This window comes from Siphateles boraxobius, unplaced genomic scaffold (assembly GCF_051911475.1).
Source record: "Siphateles boraxobius isolate OS27281-9 unplaced genomic scaffold, OSU_SipBor_1 41, whole genome shotgun sequence".
NCBI lineage: Eukaryota > Metazoa > Chordata > Actinopteri > Cypriniformes > Leuciscidae > Siphateles > Siphateles boraxobius.
This window is the reverse complement of record NW_027509042.1, coordinates 2,199,647-2,222,599: the sequence shown is the minus strand read 5'-3', so window position 1 is coordinate 2,222,599 and position 22,953 is coordinate 2,199,647. Positions and strand designations below refer to the sequence as shown.

The following is a 22,953-nucleotide window of genomic DNA, read 5'->3' as shown; positions in this document are numbered from 1 at the left end:
CGACGAGAATACTTTTTGTGTGCAAAATAAACAAAAATAACGACTTTATTTCAACTATTCATTTCCTTCTCTGTGGGCCTCGAGTGAGTTCACTAGTGTAATAGTGCAGTGTTTCTGTTGTTGTGCGTCACACGTAGGCTCACTATTGGCCGACGCTGGTCATGTGTGTGATGCGTGTGACGTACAACACAGAAGCACTATGCTTTTAATAACTTTTTTAAATAATTTTTCGGGGCCGGCAAGTGTCAATACCTCAGAAGCCTATGGAGGAGTGATCCAGCTCTAAGATTTAATCAAAAATATCTTAATTTGTGTTCCGAAGATGAACAAAGGTCTTACGGGGTTGAACAACATGAGGGTGAGTAATTACTGACAGAATTTACATTTTTTGGTGAACTATCCCTTTAATGGAACCATCAATGCCAATTAAGGACCTTTATTTTACTCTCTCTAGACAATACTGAGATGAAATTGAGATCAAATGATACTCAGATCTTCCTCCTGAGAAAAAGATCTCTGTAATCTTACAGGAAAAGCTTCGTAAAGAGATCTCAAAATAAACTACATTTCTTCAGTTCAAATCTAGTTACTGTATTTCAACTATTGACTCATTGACTTACAACACACAAACTTTATGCTAAAAGTGAATAATGTCTGAGAACTCAATTAAGTCCTCTGAGCCCTGAAAGAGCAAACTCTGAGCAATAACTTGTGCCCAGGGTGTGGTACTGTTGTCTTTTCTTCTCTCTTGCATCATTCATCCTTTCTTTGTTTCTTCTAAACATCTGTGTGTGTGTGTGTGTGTGTGTGTGTGTGTGTGTGTGTGTGTGTGTGTGTGTGTGTGTGTGTGTGTGTGTGTGTGTGTGTGTGTGTGTGTGTGTGTGTGTGTGTGTGTGTGTGTGTGTGTGTGTGTGCGCGCAGTTGGGACGAGAGCAGCTCCATCAGCAGTGGTTTGAGCGATGGTTCTGATAACCTGAGCTCAGAGGATCTCAACGCCAGCTCGTCTCTAAACTCTCTCCCCACCACACCTGTCGGCTCGCGACGCAACTCCTCCGTCATGGTAAGCACTCCTCAAGGTTCTTGAACGTTGCTTATTTGGATTCAGTATAACTTGGCATAAACTTGCCTGTCAGCAAGCAGTTGAGAGACATCATATACAGTATATGTTGCACTAAAAACATCACTGATTAAATTTTGTGAGCGGAGTTAAATTTAACTGAAGCCCTACTGACAACATGCTTCAGATTTCAGCTTGTAAAACACGCTGACTATGGAAGTCTATGGAGAAACACACCTCACTGCGTCCATTAAACATGAGTGGATTTCTGTCAACAACACATTTTTTCTGTTTGCTTTTGGAAAGTGAGGTTTAAAGGGATAGTTCACCCAAAAATGAAAATTCTGTCAGTAATTACTCACCCTCATGTTGTTCAACCCCGTAAGACCTTCGTTCATCTTCAGAACACGAATTAAGATATTTTTGATTAAATCTGAGAGCTGGATCACTCCTCCATAGGCTTCTTCAGGGATTGACACTTGTTCCCCGAAAAGTTATTAAAGACATCGTTAAAATAGTCCAAGTGACTACAGTGGCTCAATCTTAAGTTTATCAAGTAACGAGAATACTTTTTGTGCCCAAAGAGAAGGAAATTAATAGTTGAAATAAAGTCGTTATTTTAGTTTTTTTGCGCATAAAAAGTATTCTCATCGCTTGATAAACTTAAGATTGAGCCACTGTAGTCACTTGGACTATTTTAAAGCTACACTGTGTAACTTTTTTAGTTTATTCTTAGCTAAAAACACTAAGTTCTTTCAAAAATATATGTGCTCATTAATGTATATTTACTTCGTTCAAGTAATAAAGTATTCTCGTGAGTGTATAATATGCCATTGAAAATACATATGGGTGAGGTGTTCTAATGTCGGTCGCCATGTTGCCCCTCCATCTTGAAAGTACATTAGCCAAAGAGGGACATACGGTTAATTCAAGCTTCACCTTTCACTCATGGACGAGGTCGAACTGGAAGCCATGCTAATCTTGGACTACATTGGCCACCGTAGGAGTTAAAACGAAATCGGAATTGAGAGGAACAGAAACTAATATTCACTGGATGGTCATATACCTTTTCACCGCTAGATGGGGGTAAAAATCACACAGTGTAGCTTTAACGATGTCTAACGATGTCTACAGCTGTAAATAACGTGACAATTTCAGTATGAAGTTGACCATATTCTGTCCATGAGGTAGAAATTTAACCAACCATTCAAAATATTTGGGGTTAGTAAGATAAAAAAAAAAAAAAAAAATTCCAGCTAGGATTCATTACATTTATCAATAGTGGGGGGTTAGTAAGATAAAATAAAAAAATAAAAAAAATAAAACAATTCCAGCTAGGATTCATTACATTTATCAATAGTGAGACATTTATCAACAATTAAAGACATTTATGATGTTATAAAGGGTTTCTATTTCAAATAAATGCTGTTTGTTTGATGTTCAATTCTTCAGAGAATCCTAAAATAAAATTTGAAGCAGCAAATATGAATGTTTTCAACATTGATAATAATCAGAAATGTTTCTTGAGCAGCAAATCATAGAATGATTTCTGAAGGATCATGTCACTGAAGTCACTGGAGTAATGATGCTGAAAATTCAGCTTTGATCACAGGAATAAAATACATATTACCATATATTTAAACAGTTATTAGATTTTGTGATTATATTTCACAATATTACTGTTTTACTGAATTTTTGATCAAATAAATGCAGTTTTGGTGAACAGAAGAGACTTCTTTCAAAAACACGGACCCTGAATTTGTTCTAAACTGAAATGACCACAACCACTGCTTAAAAAACAAAAACGAATGAAGCCACCAAGGCTCATATTAACATGACTTCCATATCTGTTTTTGACATTGTTTTTCAGTTCCTGCTCTGGTAAACATTGGGATAAAATAACCTCTGAAGATTTGTTTTGTGTCAAGACAAGAGAACGCAAAGCGTCTTGACAGTTTCAGGCTCGTGTTTCAGACTGCGGTTTGGTGTTTGCTGCCATCTTCAATTTAACGTGTCTCTGGTTTGGAAGTCTGGTGTTTTTCTCTAGAACTGAATGTTTCTACTGCACACATTTGTGACCTAAATTAAACAATTCTCAGTTTGTGGGTCTGTTTTTGTCTCACCAGGTTAATAAAAGCATCTTTTAAATTGATATTTTGTTAATACAATGTCACAAATAACCTATGTATGAGACACTTGTATCATATTCACCCCCTACAGTCAAAGTCAGGCCGGGAGAGCTTGTACTTACATCTAACCAGCTCAAAAGCCTGGCTTTGATTTCCCTGGATGAATGAAGAGCAGCTGTTTTCTATCAGGCACGTCATTTGCTTGTTTGAAGCACTTGCTATCAGTTCTCGCTTAAATCAAACCTTTGTTTTTCTCGTCATTAAAGTCGAGAATGTCAATAATCAAGCTCGAACAGACAAAAAGCGGAACAATATGACTTGATAGACTTTCTGTGCTGCTTTATAAATCATGATTACATCACATTTTGAAGATGTTTTCAATGTGCCATCTGGTCTTTACTCAAAAACAGTGTGAAAAGAGAAATGTCATGTTCTTGGCGTTATTTTTTTGAGCACTTCCATTTGTCAAAGATGGCATGTTATATATAGCCTAATGCAAAGTTATTTTCATTAGAGGAAGTGCTCTGTGCCCATGAAAAAGCTTCACAGAATCTACAGTGTAGGTGTAAGTCTTTAAGGCTTAGTCTTTTAGTTGAGCTCAGTTTAGTCTTTATGCCTATGATTACGGTTATTACTTCTCAGATAATGTGAGTGTGTTGTATGAGGCCTTTATGCATTTAATTTAACTTGGAAAAATGTTCAGTCATAAATGACAGCAAAAGTAAGTCACGAATAGGCCTGCATGGAATATGAGCTTGCATAACTTTGCAGTTGAAATATCAAGATTCCATGTGGGCCAAGTCACAAATTACACTATAAAATAAATATAGTAAGTAATGTAAAAAATAAATTCTAATAAAATATACATTAATTATGTAAAATATGTTATGGTGTAAAATGAATAAATAGGTTTCGATATACAGTTTTGATCCTACAGCTCAAACAGTAGAGTGTTGGCGCTTGCAACGCCAATGTCATGGGTTCGATTCCCAGGGAAAGCAAGAACTGATAAGAATGTAAATGAGTACCTTGAAATGCAATGTAAGTCACTTTGTATAAAAGCGTCTGCCAAAATGCATACTTGTAAATTCTCACAAAGGCTATGTTTATTTGATTAAAAATACAGTAAAAACACTAACATTGAGAAAAATGTTTACAAGGTAAAATAACTGTTTTCTATGTGAATATATTGTAAAATGTAATTTATTCCTGTGATCAAAGCTGAATTTTCAGCATCATTACTCCAGTCTTCAGTGTCACATGATCCTTTAGAAATCATTCTAATATGATGATTTGCTACTCAAGAAACATTTTGGATTATCATCAATGATGAAAACTATAGTAGTGTTTTTATATAAAATGTAGTATAGCATGATTTCTCATCCTGAATATTTACTGTGTTTGTGTTTGTGAAGTTGCGAACGGATGCAGAGAAGCGTTCTCTGGTGGAGAGTGGACTGGCGTGGTACAGCGAGGACTGTAAGTCCGTACGGAAGGCTGATGGAGTTTATGACACCGGGAGCCTAAAAGCGGAGCCGTCCTGCAAGTGGAGGAAAACTCGGCTGCCGGATGCTCCCGCGCAGGACAAGATGGGGAAAGGAGAACTGAAGAAACCTCAGAGTCTCGGACAACCTGGGAGCTTCAAAAAGAGCCGCAATCCTCCTGTGGGCGTCACCTCACCCATCACACACAATTCACAAAGTGTGCTAAAAATCGCAGGTATGAATTTCATTTCATTTCATTTAATTGGTATTATTTTATTATATAAATATTTTTTATTTTATTTTATTAATGTTATGCTAACGTTAAGGCTTTAGCTTTGACATAAACGGACTGTATTTTCTGATTTCGACATATTTCAGACATTAGATATACAAGACATAAATTCAAGAGGTCTCATTTCTTGGCAGCAAAACAAAACGTTTTTGTTCTCCAAACATGCAACTCCCAAAGAATTATATATTAACGGTACTATATCATGATTTGGAAATGAATCAGTTGGACAAACTTAGGTTGTTTACGTTACGACTACTGTCATCCATAATCTCTTGTAAATGAAGACCATGTGTGACACAGAGACTGGTGAAGTGTCTCTTCAGCAGATATCAGACTGATGACACATTTGTGTGGAAACTTTAAAGGAACCACATGAATAGTATCAAAACTCAGTCTTAACTTAAACAAATACTTCAAAGTTCTGTCATCATTTTACTCTCCATCATATCGTTCCACACTTTTGTATACAATAAAATGCAGTGGCCAGAGGCTATAAGACTCTAAAAAGGACAATAAAGCACCATAAATGCATCATAAAAGTAGTCTATTGTGCTATATATTTAAATATGTAAGTCTTCTGAAGTCATATGATCGATGCTGAGTAGTTGTCCTCTGAAAAACAAAATCTCAAACCTCATTCATGCATCTAGTCATGTTGGTTTGTAATGACATGAACATGAAAATGATGACAGAACTTTAATTTTTTGGTGAATCATTCCTTTAACTTTCATTTACCATGTTTTCATAGAAGATTACATGAGAGAGAAGCCTGTGAGGTTTATCTTTTTACCATCTTCTGTTAATGCAGTCTTCCTGTCTGCAGTGTAACCTTTATATGCTGGATCCATAGTTTAAAATGACATTTAAATGTCAGCGATCCAGTGCAGTTAGAAGAAAACCAGCAGCCATGGTGCCATATGCAATTTTCCTCTGTCATACTTTTGTTCTGTTATTAAATTACCCTCACAAATGGTAAAAACATAATCAACAATTTAAGGAATAAAAAGCATAGAGGTCATAGGACTGAATAAAACTGTTGGTTTCTGTTGTTTTTTGGGGGGTGTAGTCACTTTGAAGTAAAATTACAATATAATATATATTTATATGAAGCTGTTTTCAACATTGATAATAATCAGAAATGTTTCTTGAGCAGAAAATCAGCATATTAAAATGATTTCTGAAGGATCATTTGACACTGAAGACTGGAGTAACAAGGCTAAAATATTCAGCTTTGATAACAGGAGTAAACTACATTTTACAATATATTCAAATAGAAAACTGTTCTTTTAGGTTGTAATAATATTTCACAATATTACTGTTTTTACTGTATTTTTGTTTTAATAAACCTGTCCCTTGGAGAGCAGAAGAGTCATTCAAAAAAATTTAAAACAGATCTATTGGCCCTCATTTATCAAAAGTGCGTACACCAAATTTCCAGCGTACACCTGGCGTACACCCAAAACCACGGAGACTTTGATATTTATCAATATGGACGTTGGCGTACGGCACGCTCAAATCCTACGCCAGGTCAGGAGGTGGTGTACATGTATACGCACGTTTTGAGTTAGTGCGGAAATGCGCAGAAAAACAATTCCTAACACCACAAAACGCACTGACAAACTAAAAGATATGAAGAGCTCTTTTCCAAAACGCGATAAACTTTGTACTTTATTTCTATTAATAAACTAGTGTTGTGTCTGCAAAGATGAAATTGATGATCACCATCTCTATAGTGAACGCGCCTATAGAGAGAGTAGCCTATTTCTTTTATAATTGTTTCGTTTAAAGACATTTCAAGCTTTCTTTATAGATATATTTCTCATGTCTGTGAGGCATATACTGAGTTTCGGTTAATTTGTGATGAGATGCGCTCCAGTTCACGTGCAATGCTAGGGACTGCGCCCGCGCCTCCATGTCATGACTCATGATTATATTGTCTGCTATTTGCTTCTTATTTATTAAATCCAGGCAATTGGTTGATGAAAAAAATATTAAAATTAAGATACAATTTATACAAAACGAAATTCACTTTAAAGAAAGGCTTTCCACAAAACAAAACTTAATTAAGTGGCCAAAATCATGTCTGACCATGTCTCCCGATATATTGCGCATCCTATCTTAGCCTATGTTCACTTTTCATAATCAACATAGATGGGGAAAAAATAACGTTATTATTTTTTAACAAATATGAAACTAAATGCACTTAGTTAATGGCTACAACACGTAGCCTAATAGTAGGCCTGAATATTGTTATCATTACTTTTCAAGTTCGGCACGAATTACTATTAGCCTAAATGTGTTACTAAATGATTTGAATGTATTTTTAACATTGTTGTATTTAAGGACTGTATCTGTGTGTTATTTTTAAATTATTTGTTTTATGTGGTGGACGATATTGGAACGTGACATTGGAAATATTTATTTTATTTTTACTGTTTAATTTATTTTACTATTTATTTTGTTTGGCTTTTATTTATTTCATGCAGTTGCACTTATTTAATTTATATTAATTAATAGTATGAGTCCCTGATTATATGTTGCATGTTCTCTTCTTGTTGTTTTTGTTGTTGTTTTTCTAGACAAAAAATGGATGGATTTATAGCGTTTTGAAAAAAAAAATACAATTAACTTTGAATTTATCATCAACAATATTGTTGTTTGATTTAATAATAATTTTTCATGATGGTGATGGTCTCGATCTCCAGAGAAGTGTCTCCTCTTTGCCGTCTTCCGTGTGTCCATGGCGTAAAATGAGGGTGTGGGGGAAGCGGATACTTGAATATATAGGGGCGCTTTATTCTAATGACGATCGTTTTCAGCCGCGGCATTTATCAAGGGCAGGTATTGCGTACACCTGGATTTCAAAGGTACGCACAGCTTCATAAATCAGGCGGTGAGAGGAGTGTAAGCATAATCTTACTCCAACATACGCCCGTTTCTACGCAAGAATGATAAATGAGGGCCATTGTGTGTATAAAAGTATTGCATACTGAGCACTCTATACTATATAATGCAGAAGTGGTAAGAGTAGTATGTTAGCATGTATTTTGGGAGCCAGAAAGTGTTCATTTTGAAAAGTAAATCATTTTTTTATCATTTCAAACCCATCAAATGTGCTTTTAAAGTGTCATTAGTATTGGCACAGTCTTAGAATCTCTTCTATCAGTAATATTTAGTCAATTAAACCTCATTAGCAAGTTCACATATTCTTGGTCACTATTTTTCCTTGTAATATTCAGATGAGATTCGTGTTGGTCTCATCGGACACCTCCGCTGTACGAATCACGTGTGCATCTGAGTTTATATCTTGTGTGGGCTGAGACGCTCTTTATCTTTGCAGTGTCTCTAATTAAATGCAGATGAGTGCTTGCCCTCGTCTCCATCCATGACTCACACACTGTAGATTTAAGCCACAGAAACTTAACCATGGCTTTCAATCAGGTTCTCTCCATGACTTCATCTGATGTCATAGCCCCAAGGCTTTCCTATACTCACCTTTCAAAGACACTTCTCTGACTCTGACCACATAGAGGACGTGTGTCATCCTGGTTTTGGTCATCAACACTGATTCAGCTTTGTGTGTGTGAAAGGAAATTTAACTTTATTGATGATGAGGCTGATGTGGGAATTTCCCACAGAAAAGTGCTGTTGTGGTATCCTGGTATCAGATGGTAAAAACTGGGTATTTTGATGTATTTCACGGAGCTGAATGATTACCAATTCATTTATGTGGTTTTAACGCGACATTTCAGGATACTTTAAAGAATTTAATGGATTATTTCCATCCTAGAGGAAGATTTTTTTGCTCACAGGTTCACTCTTTCAAAGTTTATTATAATGAATGAAGTATGAACATCTCGGGTTTCTGGTTTTGGCTTTCATTTGGGGTTCAAATGTTGCCTTGGCAAATAACTAAAATAAGTTTAAGTATTGTAATTACTGAAATTACTAAAACATATAAGCGAAATGGAAATATTAAAAAGCTATAAAATTAAAAAAGCATGTAACAAATTGAGACAAAACTAAGACTAAAGGAAAACTGAACATACTAAGAATAAAAGCTAATTTCAAATATTAATAAATACTATAATACTATTTAAAGGATATTATAATTACTTGATGAAGAGATTTGATAGAGATTGTGGTTAAAAATTTTGTAGATTTGATTTATCTTTATGGATGAAGTTGAATCAGTTCTCACCTCTTAAATAATATGTTTTTAAAGAAATTTCTCTGAACAGTACATTGAGAAAATGTTCCCTGAAATCACACAAAAGCACATAAAAATACCAGAAAATATTCAATGAAGTGAAATTTAGTCATTCACCACTTATATCCCCCTCTGTATCTTCAAACACGTCCAGATGTGTGCCACCAAACGTTGATGCTCAAGGGTTTAAATTTGCACATGTACAAATGAGATGTTGTCAGTTTTAGTGACTGTTTCCTCTCTTACTTTAAAGTCCCCAAAGGAGACTCAAAGGCAGTTGACAGGGTGAAAATGTCAGTGAAGTCGACGGGTCTCCAGCGTTCCCGCTCTGATGCCGGCCGGGAGAGCGCCGAGCACCGAAAGCCTCCCTCAGGTCTGGTGAAACCCTCCGCTGGCGGCTCCTTTGGTTACAAGAAACCCCCGACCACCGGTACCGCCACTGTCCTGACAGCAGGAGGCGCCACTATCACTAGTGGCTCGGCCACTGTGGGCAAAACCCCAAAGTCCTCGGGCATCCCCATCAAACCCGTCCCAGGTGGAGGCGTGCGCAAAAACAGCTTTGATGCCAGCGGCTCCGAACAGGGTTTCCTTTCGCCCAACGCTCGCGGTAGCATTCAATATCGTAGTCTTCCACGGCCTGCAAAATCCAGTGCAATGAGTTTAACCTCTCGCCCTGTCAGTGGCAGCATTGATGCCAGCCTCCTCACTCTTAAACCCGTGCCAGCTTTGCCCAACACCATGCCCACCAGAGGAAAAGAAGGAGGCAGCTTTAAAGCGGCTAGTCGCCCGAGCTTCACTGGACCCGTCAACCAAACGGATCGTGAGAAGGAGAAGGAAAGGGCCAAGGCCAAAGCGGACCTGGAGATCAGCTGTCTGAAGGCTGAGAACAGCTGTGGAGAGACAGTGGAGAAGATCCATCGAGTGCGGAGGACGAGCTCCAGTAAATACCCTGAACTGAGCTCTCCGACCTGCACGCCGAGGTACCACATCTACACAAATACCACATGGCAAATAACATTCATTGTAACCATTTCATTTGTACATAAAATTAAGTGAAATAAAACATATTTCTTTTTTTTTTTACTATAAAATGGAAATAAATTACTTAATTTTTATTTTATTTTATTAAATATAAATTATATATATATATATATATATATACTGTATATATTTATGCTTATTGAATTATATATTAAACATTATTCAATTAAATTTTTTGGTTTCAATTTTTCTTCAATGATGGTTTCGTTTGTCCTAAATTATTGAGATATTTTATGTAATAAATTAGATATTTTAAATTATTTATATATGATTGTTGCATTATTTATAGATAATATTCAATTAAATCAACAGGTATAACAATAAATATAATTTTTTTAAATATATCTATTTTTTATGTGCTACACAGCACCCCATTCGTTTGAAATAAAAAAATATATTTTTAAAATATCACGAATTGATTATTGATTATGATTTGTTAATTATTTAAATCAATTCAGATTGTCACAGCTAATGATTCTGATCTGTGTCTTTGTAATTTAAATATTTAACAAATCATACCAATCAATTCATGATATTTTCAAATAATAATTAACAAATGGTAAAAATTAAGTGACTCAGGTAGCTATGCAGCACTTAAAAAATAAAAATAGGGGAAAATATATAAAATAGTGTTTAATTTAGTAAATTAAGCAACTTTAATAGGCAACTTTTTTGGAGGAAATATTCTGCTGATGCCTTGTGTGTTTATATTACGCAAGTTATGCAACTCAATTATTTAAAAGCCTTTCTGGAACCGGACATAAAGAGCCTTTGAGGTCGATTTTATGGTTGGCGGCGTGTTCTTTATTTAGTTCCTTTGGATGCGCTGAAATCCCTCGGCTTCATGCGGTGCTTGACTACAGAAGGTCTTTGAGTTCATGTTGTCACTGATGCTGATTTGGTGCTTTTACTCGAACAGGTTGCTGAGCAGTAAGTCTGTGGTTCACCCTCCCAGCCTGGCTCTCCTAGACAAGGTCAACTCCAACAGTCTGGACTCCTGTATCACCATCCAAGACCTTCCTCCGAAGATCCCTCCCTACTCCAAGCTCCAGGACCTGGCGGGCTCCCGCTTGCCCCCCCGCCTCACCCCGAGCCCAGCGCCAGTGCTCCACATCGACTCTCCCAGCTGTTTCTCAGGCCAGGCTCTGTCTGTGAGCAGTTCCCCGATCCTCTACCCGAAGATGTCCGGCCTGCACCGCAGCATGGAGTCACTGCCTCTTCATATGAGCGTGCCCTTAAAAACGGATCTGGGAGACCGGGAAGAAGCCAGGAGTACTGGGACGTGGGGCGCAGGCAGTCGGACCTCCATCACTTTAGGCGACAGGTGAGTTTGGGCTTGTATAATGGCTGTATATGGTTTAACTGAGCAAAGTACAGCAAAACCGTGATTTCATATAGGATAATGAATGAATGAACCTGTTAAAAAGAGCAGCATAACTGTCACCAGCATTGTTTTTAAAGGATGCTGCTGTGCAGGCCTCACTTAAAGTGCCTATCAAATCAATATTGTGGCATTTCGAATGCCCGAGACGAATTTCTCCAATAGGGGACAATAAAGACTTATCTTATCTTATCTTATCTTATCTTTTAATCCATGCATGTTAGCCATTTTATTAATTATGAATTAATGTTATTATTTTAACATATTTTATAATCGATAATATTATCATGTTAATTAAAATTATGTATTTATTTATTTTTTATATATGTATATTTTTTATATTATATATATGTATGTAGATATGTAGAATTTTATAATAATTTAATTATATATATATTATTAATCAAATATAATATATATATATATATATATATATATATATTCTCAACCTTCTCAATTTATATATATATATATACAGTTAATGTTTTAAAAAAACATGTGCTCATGTCATCTGGTGTGAGCCAGCCGCCCCCTACTGGCAAAAGAGCAAACCACCTGAAAGAATAAACTAGACGAGTTACACTATCAGATGAAGATTGTGGACTGGATATCAGTGTAATGCTAACAGTGCTGGTTTGGGGTGAGGTATTTATATGTGCTGCTCTCTACCCCTCCCAGTTTACAAACTGATAGGAACACCTTACCCAAGAAAGGATTCAGGTACATTTATTTAATCTAAAGTGAACTAGTACAGCAATGCGATGTAAGATGATTCTGACATTTGTCACACTGTCTTCCTCAGTCGCTATGGCAGCGGTCAATCCGATGGCGAAGGAAGGGAACGCCGGCATTCCCACACCATCACTAGCATGACGGATTCGGAGAGCCCGCCTCAGCTTCCCTCACCCACACACGTGACACAGCCCTTCCTAGGAAAAACACCGCCAACCAACGTGGGTAAGTGAAGTCAAACACCTTCTCATTTTACAGGTAAGACCTGATCACATGACTGAGATAAATCACTTTGACGTCCTCCACAGTGGCGCCAATCCCGAGTTCCCAAATCACACGATCCAACAGCATCCCAGCGAATGACATGGGCTACGAGCTGTACGGGACCTCTCCTCTGGGCAGCTCTCTCTCTCTGGCCGACCGGCCGAAGAGCATGATGAGATCCGGATCCTTCAGGGAGCCCAGTGAAGATGGTGAGCGCAAGAAATGTTCTGTACCTGTCCCTCAATTTGATTGGACGTGCATAAATGCTTCACTTTGCTAATAAACAAATTCAAATGCATGCAAACATAAATACGGAGTCAATCTACTGTAACTTAAAAGTGTTACCTGCTGCTTTTAACGGGCATAGGGAGTTAAACCAACCTGTTTTTTAATCTAATTTTTACTGATAGCTCAATAGCAGTGTTATTTTATTTTTATACTGTTTTAATATTAATTCATATTTTGAAGCTTTTATTTTTATAGTTTTCATTTTAGTTTTAGTAATTTTATTAGGTGTTTCTGCCCTTTTTATTCATTTTTTTAATGTTCTATTTAGCTATTATTTTCTATTTCAAATTTCTTTGTAGTTTTAGTACTGAAACTTATTTCAATCATTTGCCAAATAATTTTTTTAAGTTTATGCTTCTCATTCACATATTTATATTTTATTTCAGCTTTATTTTCAATTACCAGAACATATTTCAGTTAATAACAACACTGTTCAATGGCCAAACAAGACATCTAATGAATACTTCATAAAATCAAGCCAAGCCCTTTTTCTTTAATACATGATCCTAGTTTGAATCATTCTTCAGTGCATGTTATTCTAAACATCAGTGGAGTCTCTACTAATGTTTTCCTTGTCAAATATTATGTTTAATTTGAATATATACCATATTAAAACAAGTAATTGGTTGCAAACAGCGTTTCATGTTGACTTATATTATAAAGTAAAAATGCATTGTTCTCTCTTTCTCTCAGTTCATGGATCTGTGCTGTCTCTGGCCTCAAATGCCTCATCCAACTATTCTGTGAGTAGAAACTTATGAGGATGTTGAAATTGGGTTGATTTCTGTATTTGTTCAAATGATGATGTTGAATGATGTTTAGATCCTCTATTGGTCAGAGGTCTTTTTATTTTTACTAGAATAGAAAAATAAAAATTCACAGCTCAAAGTTCATCAATCTTGAAATTTATTATGTAGATAAATCAGAAAATGTTACACTTAAAACTGAATGGAGCACAAAACTCTGATCTGACTGGCCCTTTAATTATTGCAGTTTCTCTTAAAGGTATAGTTCACCGAAAAATGAAAATTCTGTCATCATCTACTCCCTCATGTAGTTCCAAACCCATAAGACTTTTGTTCATCTTCAGAACACAAATAAAGATCTTTTTAATGAAATCTGAGAGATTTCTATCCCTCCATTGACAGCTACAAAACTACCACTTTGACACTTCAGAAAGTTCATAAAGAGATCGTAAAACTAATCCATATGAATTGAGTGGTTTAGTCCAAATTTTCTGAAGAGACTCGATCACTTTATATGATGAACAGATTTAATTTAGGCTTTTATACACATATAAACATTGATCAACACACACATCATTTGTGGTAAACGGAAGCTCAAGCATGTTTGCTTGACGTGTGAGAACCAATGAGGTTCATTCTCGTGTTACGCATCATGTTTGAGCTTCAGCAAGAACACCGAAGATTCTTTTTATGTTCGCTGATCAATGTTTTATATGTGAATAAAAGCCTAAATTCAATCTGTTCATCATATAAAGCGATCAAGTCTCATCAGAAAATTTGGATTAACTGCTCAATTCATATGGATTAGTTTTACGATCCCTTTATGAAGTTCTTGAAGCGTCAAAGTAGTAGTAGCGTAGCTGTCAACGGAGGGACAGAAATCTCTCATATTTCATTAAAAAGATCTTCATTTGTGATGGCAATGATCTGAAGATGAACGAAAATTCTTATGGGTTTGGAGCGACATGAGGGTGAGTAACTGATGCCATTTTTTGGTTGAATTATCCCTTTAACGCACAGGCTATTTTTTCCTCTCTATTTCCTGTCCTTGCTCACCTTTCTTGGTCTTTATCTCCATTTCTGTATCATGCACTCTCAGACTGAAGAGAGAATTCAAGGAGAGGTAAGACTTTTCTTATGACGCTGTTGTCAGCTTGTCCTTATCCTTTGCTTCCTCTTATTTTCTGCTCAAGATATAAAACATTCATATTGACGTTTCAATCTGAGTCTGATCCACACTGCAACTCATTCTGGCCAAGAACCAGACATGTAAATCAACCAACCATAGTTCTCTTTTTAAGTGACGTCATTCTTATACTAATTTCATTACATTTTAAGCTTAAACCATCTTTTGCTGACCATAAATATGTGTGTTTTGAAAGTACTACGTATAGTGCTGTATATGAATTTTTGTTGTTTGCAACTCGTTTTCCATCTCAGCAAATCCGGATACTGAGGCGTGAGCTCGAGTCGTCTCAGGATAAAGTGGCCAGCCTGACAACCCAACTCTCAGCAAATGTACGTGAAAAAACACATACACTATTATATACCCAGTTGCAGATTTTTAAAAAATTAGGGTTATTTTACTGCATTCTATTTTCTTGGTATTATTTTAAAGTAATACATTTACATAATCACATTTCTCTTTTTTTATATTATACATTTAAACATTTTAAATCTGTTGTTTTATTTCATATTTATATTATTAGATTTATATTATACAAGTCACATTTATTGTGTCATAATAGCTATAGCAATTTGAGTCTTTATATGTACTTAAAGGTATAGTTTCCCTCAAAAATGTTAATTCTGTCATTATTACTCACCCTTGTGTCGTTCCAAACCCTTAAGACTTTCGTTCATCTTCAGAACACAAATGAAGATCTTTTTGATGAAATCTGAGAGATTTCTGACCCTTCATTGACAGCTACACAACTACCACTTTGACACTTCAAAAAGTTCATAAAGAGATCGTAAAACTAATCCATGTGAATTGAGTGGTTTAGTCTAAATATTCTTACAAGACTCGATCACTTTATATGATTAACAGATTTAATTCAGGCTTTTATTCACATATAAACATCCATCAATCAAAAAGATCTTCATTTGTGACCCTGGATCACAAAACCAGTCTTAAGTAGCACCGGTATATTTGTGGGAATAGACAACAACAAATTGTATGGGTCAAAATTATAAATTTTTCTTTTATGCCAAAAATCATTAGGATATTAAGTAAAGATCATGTTCCATGAAGATATTTTGTAAATTTCCTACCGTAAATGTATAAAACATTTATATTTGTGAGTGAATGCAGCACAATCGCGAACATAAATAGACAACTTTAACCCTCTGGGGTCCTTCATTTCAGGGTCACACTCAGGGTCTTCGGGACCAAATGGTCCGGAAGGGTTTGATTCATATTTATTAAAAGAAAATCATATTTTTTTTTTTTACTTGTTTTTTATAATATTTTTTCTTTTCTTTTTTGGTGTTTTGAGATAATTTAAGATTTATAATTAATATTTATGCAATAAATATGACCCATTTTCCCCCCATTGAATATAATAAAAAATAAAAAAATATATTTTTTTATTTTTTTAAAAGCTGTATTTCATTTTAGAGTCAAGCCTAGACCTCATAAAAGCAATTTTTGAAATTAGATGGATGCCATCTGGTGGACAAACTGAGCATTTTAAAAATGCAAAACACATATGTAATCTGAATTTATTCGTTTGTTTATGTATAAAAGTGTGTGTGTGTGTGTGTGTGTGTGTGTGTGTGTGTGTGTGTGTGTGTGTGTGTGTGTGTGTGTGTGTGTGTGTGTGGATGTGTCTGTTTTGCACTCTTGATGTTTTATAGATTCACCCCTTCACTGTTGTGTGCTTTTTTTCTGGATCGTGGCTGATTTGTAGATTGTACGCACAAAAAAACTCTGTATTGTCTAGGGATGGGAATCGAAAACCGGTTCCACTCGAGAACCGGTTCTAAATTTTACGATCCATCGATATTGTATGCCCTCGACGTTAACGAGTCCTCTTATCGATGCTCCTGCTCTGAGTCAGCCATAGTATGTACAGACCGTGAACTCACAACTGTCCCTTTTGTCCTTTATCAAGCACCATAGCACCGCGTCCAAAGATAATCTTTGTCCTGCAAAGTCTTATTTGATCAGTGAGTAAAATTGTCTCTCTCTGGTAATGTAGATGAACCGCTGCGCTTGTGACAGGGCGCATGTTAAACTGATCGAGCAGAGAGAGAGAGAGAGAGAGAGCCCCGGTCGCGCGCACGCACTCTCTCTCTTCGGAGCAAGGCGAAAGTAGGCTTCACCGTCTCAAAACTAAGCGCTGTCTTCCTCTCTCCCTCGCACATATTAATCAAAATAAACGACACGATGGTAAGGTAGGGAGACTAAAGTTTTATGTGGAGCATTCGGAGATTTGTTTTTCCTGAATTGCCGCTGGGTGTGAATTGTGCTAAAATACGTTGCCTTATCTTCTCTGAAAAGTCTTCCGCACATTCAGCTGACATAATCACACTTCAAATAAACGATCCAGTGATGAAATGTTTTCTGTGATGACACACATCTTGTGGGATGTCCCAACTGGCGGGATAATCACACAACGCGCACACGTCCGATAATGACACGTCCAATTCGCGAACTAATGACTCATTTGAACCGATTCGTTTTAATGAATGGTTAAAACAACTGATCTTTCCAACACTGAACTCACGGGACGTTTAATCGGTGTATAACTAATCGGTAACACTTTACAATAAGGTTCCATTTATTACAGAAATTACATAAAAAGTACAGTTTGCTTAGTCAAGTGTAAGCATTAAAACGACTTGTTTTCCCCCCCCGAAAAAGACTACTTTTTCCCACACAGTGCTATCAGGAATCGATAAGAGAATCGTTAAAGAATCGGATCGATAAGCAGAATCGTTAGTGGCATTGATATTGATAAAATCTTATCAATTCCCATCCCTAGTATTGTCACATTTTTGCCAATTTCCCATTCATTTCCTATGGCGGGACCATTTGGACCCGAGGGCCCTGAGTGTGACCATTTTTTTTTACAACCACTTAGACTATTCAAATCCTGTCCCCAATTTTTTGGGGTGTTCATATACCAAGTACCAACAAAGTCACCAAATTTCGGACCATTCCGATGAAGCTATGATTTTACACATTTTTTTATTTAAATTCTCCGGGACCATTTGGTCCGAAGAACGCGATTTTCTCAATGTTTCGATTTTTTGCACCCTCAGATTCCATATTTTCAAATAGTTGTATCTCGGCCAAATATTGTCCTATCCTAACAAACCATACATCAATGGAAAGCTTATTTATTCAGCTTTCAAAAAAATATTTAAAAAAAATGACCCATAAGACTGGTTTTGTCATACAGGTTCACATTTGTGATACAAAGATGAAAGAAAGTCTTACGGGTTTGGAACGACATGAGGGAGAGTAAATGATGACAGAATTAAAATTTTAGGTTGAACTATCCCTTTAAATGTCCATAATATGTTGTCATAGCTGTTTGTTTATCAGACACTCTGTCATGTCAATGAAATCACAGGCATTTCTACATTCTACCACTTTTCTAAACTTTTCAATAATCATTGCTTGTTTCCCCAGTCAACCCAGGATAATTAGTTAATTAATGAGTGTTGCCATGCAATGTTGATCTTTATAATCAAAATATTTCTAGTGTTTTAAATCCAGCTGTCTCTGGTGTCAATAATTGATCACTTCTCACTGCAAACTCCCACTAACCTGCTTTCAACTCACCCTGCACTGATCTGCTGCTTCAGCAATACACTCACACACTGTAGTGACGCTCATATGAAGACAGGATTAGTTTTCCCAGTGTGATTCGAACAGGATCAAAATCACAAAGTACATCTATAAAGCATGAATTTACCAAATCACCTCAGGGAAAAGTCTTCCTGTCTGAGTAGGGCTCTACATTGTGCTTTAAATGTGTGGAAAGAGCACCTGTAAATCCCCTCCAGAGGGCCCTGATTTCTGATCCCAGTACATATATTAGTGTGTGTGTGTGGGATGGAGAGTTGTGGCCCTATAGTCCTAACAGCGCTCTCCCTCTCTCCCTGGCTGATGTCCTCTCCCGGCCTCTGATGACTGACTGGTTCCTGGGGTTGCTGGCTGTTGCAGGCAGGCCAGGTTTGTCACTCGCTGTTGCATGTGTGTGTGTGTGTGTGTGTGTGTGCCTCTCGAAGGCCTCCCTGCCCTTAGTGTGGCGCTGACTGATGATGTGAAGTAGGACTGGGTACAAAATATCAATTTCTCGATTTGAATCGATTCTCATTTTTATGAACCGATATCGATTCCTAAATCACAAGAATCGATCTTTTAGTCTATGCTGTTTTCTGATGATGGATCAACAGAACATTGTGTCGCGCCTCCCATCAAATAAGTCGCAATGAGCTTTGTGCTTTGTTACTCTTGATATGCGTCCGAAATCGTGTACTTCCTTACTATATATAGTATGCGTAAAATTGCGTAAAAAGTCCCAGGATGTCCTAGTACTTCTGCTGTGATTCTGAAGTGTGCATTCGATGGACACTTTACTATCCCGTGATAATAAGTTGATTGTAGCCAAGTTTTATTTAAGTTTCTCCAGGTTTTGAGGCATGTAAACATGATTTTAAAATTTTATTTCAATACTTAAAACAATTAAAAAAGAGGAGTGCCTTAAAAATCTCTAAATTACTGACAACATACAGTACATGGATTAACTCCCCTAAAGTTTTATTCAATCTGTAATTTTATATAATTTGTTTAAATTTTTATTTATCTATTTTATCTTATTGTTTTCTTTGTGTTTATTATATGCTGCTTGGTCTTATTGTTAATGTATTTAACAATATGATAATGCCTGTTTGTTATTTGAAAAAATGTAAAAAAGTAAAGTAATGAGAAAAAAAAAACTTTACTATCCCATGAGGCCATGGGAGATGATTTATGAAGGGAAGTGAAGTGACGCAACTGACGGTAAGTCACGTGACAGTAACAACATGGTGAATGTAGTACGTACTGTACAAATTTCATTCATACTACCGTTTTTTAACGGTTGCGAATCAAATTAAAATATATACCTTCTCAGACAGTATGCAATTTCGGACGCAGCAAAAGTCTCGAATTTCAAATTCTGTCCCTTTTATTGTGGAATTTAAACAATAAATACTGTTTTGGCACTCTTTAACATGGCTTAAAGATCGCTGTTGCTCTGGCGCCTCCGATCAGATCAAGCCTTCAGATCAAGCAAAACAGGAATACACCATATATTCCTCTTTACTCCGTTTTACAGCACAAAATAAATATGAATGAACATCAGAAGGTATGTTGAAAGATACAGAACATCTTGCCAAAATCCGTATCTTGTCTCATGTAATCGCTCAATCAGTGTTTCAACCGTGGAAAGGCTTCAATTAAACAGCTTGAGAATAGAGATTGTTCACAACAGCGCCATCTTTGATTACAACACAAATGAAAGCGGGCAAGGCATGTGTTTTTTGGATTGTTCTGCTGACAAAACATTGCAAACATATCTTCCAGAGAAATTTCAGTAGACCAAAAAAAAAAAAAAAAACACCCGGTGCGTATGAGCTGTGGAAATAAGGTCTATGTCACCTAATGTCACATTTAGTTAGTAAGGTAAAAAAAAAAAAAAAAAAAACTCTAGAGAGGTAGATTTTGCTAAAAATATGCACCATGTTACATATTCATATGTTCTTCATTATTTAATGTAGCCTACATTATGTTTGAATAAATCCTTCAAGTTTTTCTGACAGCCACCATTGAAATGTTTATATTTCTAAAAACAAGTTGGAGTAGAAATATAATTATGTAATTAGAAAGTTAATATTATAAACTTTATTATTATAAAAATCTTCCTTGTGTGTAATTTGTGTTTGTATACAAATCAGTTAATATTAATCTTCAATATTATAGTAATGTAGTGCCAACTGACACCCAGTATAGTTTACAGCATTAGTTGAGGGTTTTTTTCATTGAAAAAATTAGCCATGTATTATATATTTCCAAAATAATTTATATAGAATCGAATTTAATCAGAATAGAATTGCAAGCTTGTGAACTTTAATCGAATCGTGAAATTTGTGTCAATGCCCAGCCCTAATGTAAAGTTGAAGTTATTTATGTTTGCTCTGTGGCTTTTTAGTTGTCATCTGACCTAATGCTGATGATGTCATAGTGTTGACCCTGTGTGCTGAAAGTGGGAACCATTACCGCAAACGCTGACATAATCACAAATGCACTAATTGAAGATTAAAAGTTGCATTTGCTTATTTGAACAAACCCATAACCCAGAGTATTCAATTTTGTGTGTGACTTGTATTGCATCATTTTTGCTTTGTATGTCCACCCAGAACTCCTTTGGAACCACTTACAATACCCTAGCAACTGCTTAACAATCACCCAGAACACTCTAACAACCTAATATCAATGTGCTAACACACCTTAACAACCACATAGCAACACCCTGGAAACCATTCACAACATTCTTACACTATTTAGCAACGCTCTTGCAACCACTTACCAACACCCTATTGACCACATAACAATGCCCTGGCAACCATTCATAACATTCTAGCAACCCCTGAGAACACCCTAGCAACCGCATAGCAAATCCAACATAACATAACATCCTAACAACCAATTGGCAATACTCTGGCAACTATTGAGAACATCTAAGCAACCACAGAGCAACACCCTGTTAACCACATAGCAACTATCCATAGCACCATATCTACCTATGAGAAAACCCTAACAATTGTATAGCACACTAATAACCACTCAGAAAACTTTAGCAACCACATAGCAATGCCCTGGCAACCATCCATCACACCCTAGTCACAGCATAGCAAACCTTTAGCAACCATGAAAACACGTTATAGCAACCAACTAGAAACACCCTGGTAACCAGCCACAACAGCCTAGCATCACGTGGGAGAGTTTTTCCAGGAAATGTAAACATGTAGTTGTGATGCAGTAGCATGCGCAGCCGGAGTCGGAGTGAGAAGCATGATGGATATTGTATTTTTTATCAGGATGATTCCATAGTCTCGTTCACACACTCTCTGTTCTGTAGCGTGTGTGTCATCACATGGCAACCTCATGTTTTTGTCCTTTCCAGCCTGAAGGTCATCCTCTCTTCACCCTCCATCCACCCATTCATTTCAGCAGCTGTTCTTGATTCCTGTCACTCCCGTCCAGATGGAGACACACACATCTGAGAAATGATGCGTAGTGTACAGTATGTCAGACACTAACCTGTTCCTGTCTGCAGGCCAACCTGGTGGCGGCGTTTGAACAGAGCCTGGCCCTCATGACAGCACGACTACAGAGTCTGTCGGTCACTTCTGAGCAGAAGGTCAGTTTACAGCAAGTTCGTAACTATGTCTTCAACATGGGCGGGAGGGCGGGGCGGGGGGGATGTTACTGGTCTTTTTATTTAAAGGAATTAAAGGATTTAAAGGTATTTAAGGGAATATAGAAAAATAAAAAAGCCTAAAGCCTTAAGTAGCCTAATCAATTTAAACTATTTTCAAATAATATGTAAGGAATTGACGATGGTACATTGAATTATTAGAAAAATAATCCATTATTATTGATTCTGTATTATTTTCTAATAATTAAACGGTCCAGAGAACATTGTTGATATATTTCAAGACATTTGTCAGGTTTTTGTCATTAAAACGTTCCTGTGTGAAGGACTAATTACTTGCGCATCTCATCCCACGCCTCTGTTGGTCATTTTAGAGCTAGTAACGGAGGCTTGAGGCTTTGATAGTAGACTAATGCAGTTATTAATTCAGTTATTAGAGAGAGAGAGAGAGAGAGAGAGAGAGAGAGAGAGAGAGAGAGATTAAGCGTGTGAATTACCTGAATCTGTGCGTCTCTCAACAGTGTTCGGGCAGCAGCGTCTCTACTAATAGCGAAACTGTAAGTTTATCTGCTTTAATAACAGTGCCGTTATTACCTCGCTTGTGAGAAATGTCATGTAGCTTTTAAGTTGCTAAACTATTTTACTGATAAAAGCACAGTGCTAACAACGTTTTTGTGTGAGTGTGTGTCCGTACTGTGTGTGTGCGTTTGAGCGGGAGAGAGAGACTATGTGGGTTTACGTACATAATAAAACTTAATTTTGTGGGAAAAAACATGGAAATAATTCATTTTTTTTCTATTATTAACTATATTTATTTGCATGGTCAGTGTCGTTGTGAGTTTTGGTGTTTTGCTATTGTAGACTGTGAAGACCTTTTGAAATAACTGAAGTCAT

The 22,953-nt window shown here is 36.5% G+C and overlaps 1 protein-coding gene across 12 annotated transcripts in view; it reads left to right on the top strand.

Annotated features, from left to right (window-relative positions):
- The window catches only part of nav1b (neuron navigator 1b), a 100,589-nt gene that overhangs the window by 59,780 nt on the left and 17,856 nt on the right, over positions 1-22,953 (top strand). For 3 of the 12 annotated variants that reach the window (XM_077197748.1, XM_077197755.1, XM_077197757.1), the window contains 12 exons: positions 922-1,060; positions 4,602-4,905; positions 9,426-10,152; positions 11,133-11,537; positions 12,273-12,314; positions 12,397-12,551; positions 12,635-12,799; positions 13,572-13,621; positions 14,724-14,747; positions 15,065-15,142; positions 21,961-22,044; positions 22,581-22,616. In XM_077197748.1, coding sequence (XP_077053863.1) covers positions 922-1,060; positions 4,602-4,905; positions 9,426-10,152; positions 11,133-11,537; positions 12,273-12,314; positions 12,397-12,551; positions 12,635-12,799; positions 13,572-13,621; positions 14,724-14,747; positions 15,065-15,142; positions 21,961-22,044; positions 22,581-22,616 — 2,209 coding nt within the window. The remainder of the gene's footprint in view (positions 1-921; positions 1,061-4,601; positions 4,906-9,425; positions 10,153-11,132; positions 11,538-12,272; positions 12,315-12,396; positions 12,552-12,634; positions 12,800-13,571; positions 13,622-14,723; positions 14,748-15,064; positions 15,143-21,960; positions 22,045-22,580; positions 22,617-22,953) is intronic. The other 9 variants (XM_077197750.1, XM_077197756.1, XM_077197746.1 and 6 more) reach the window with 6 other exon arrangements.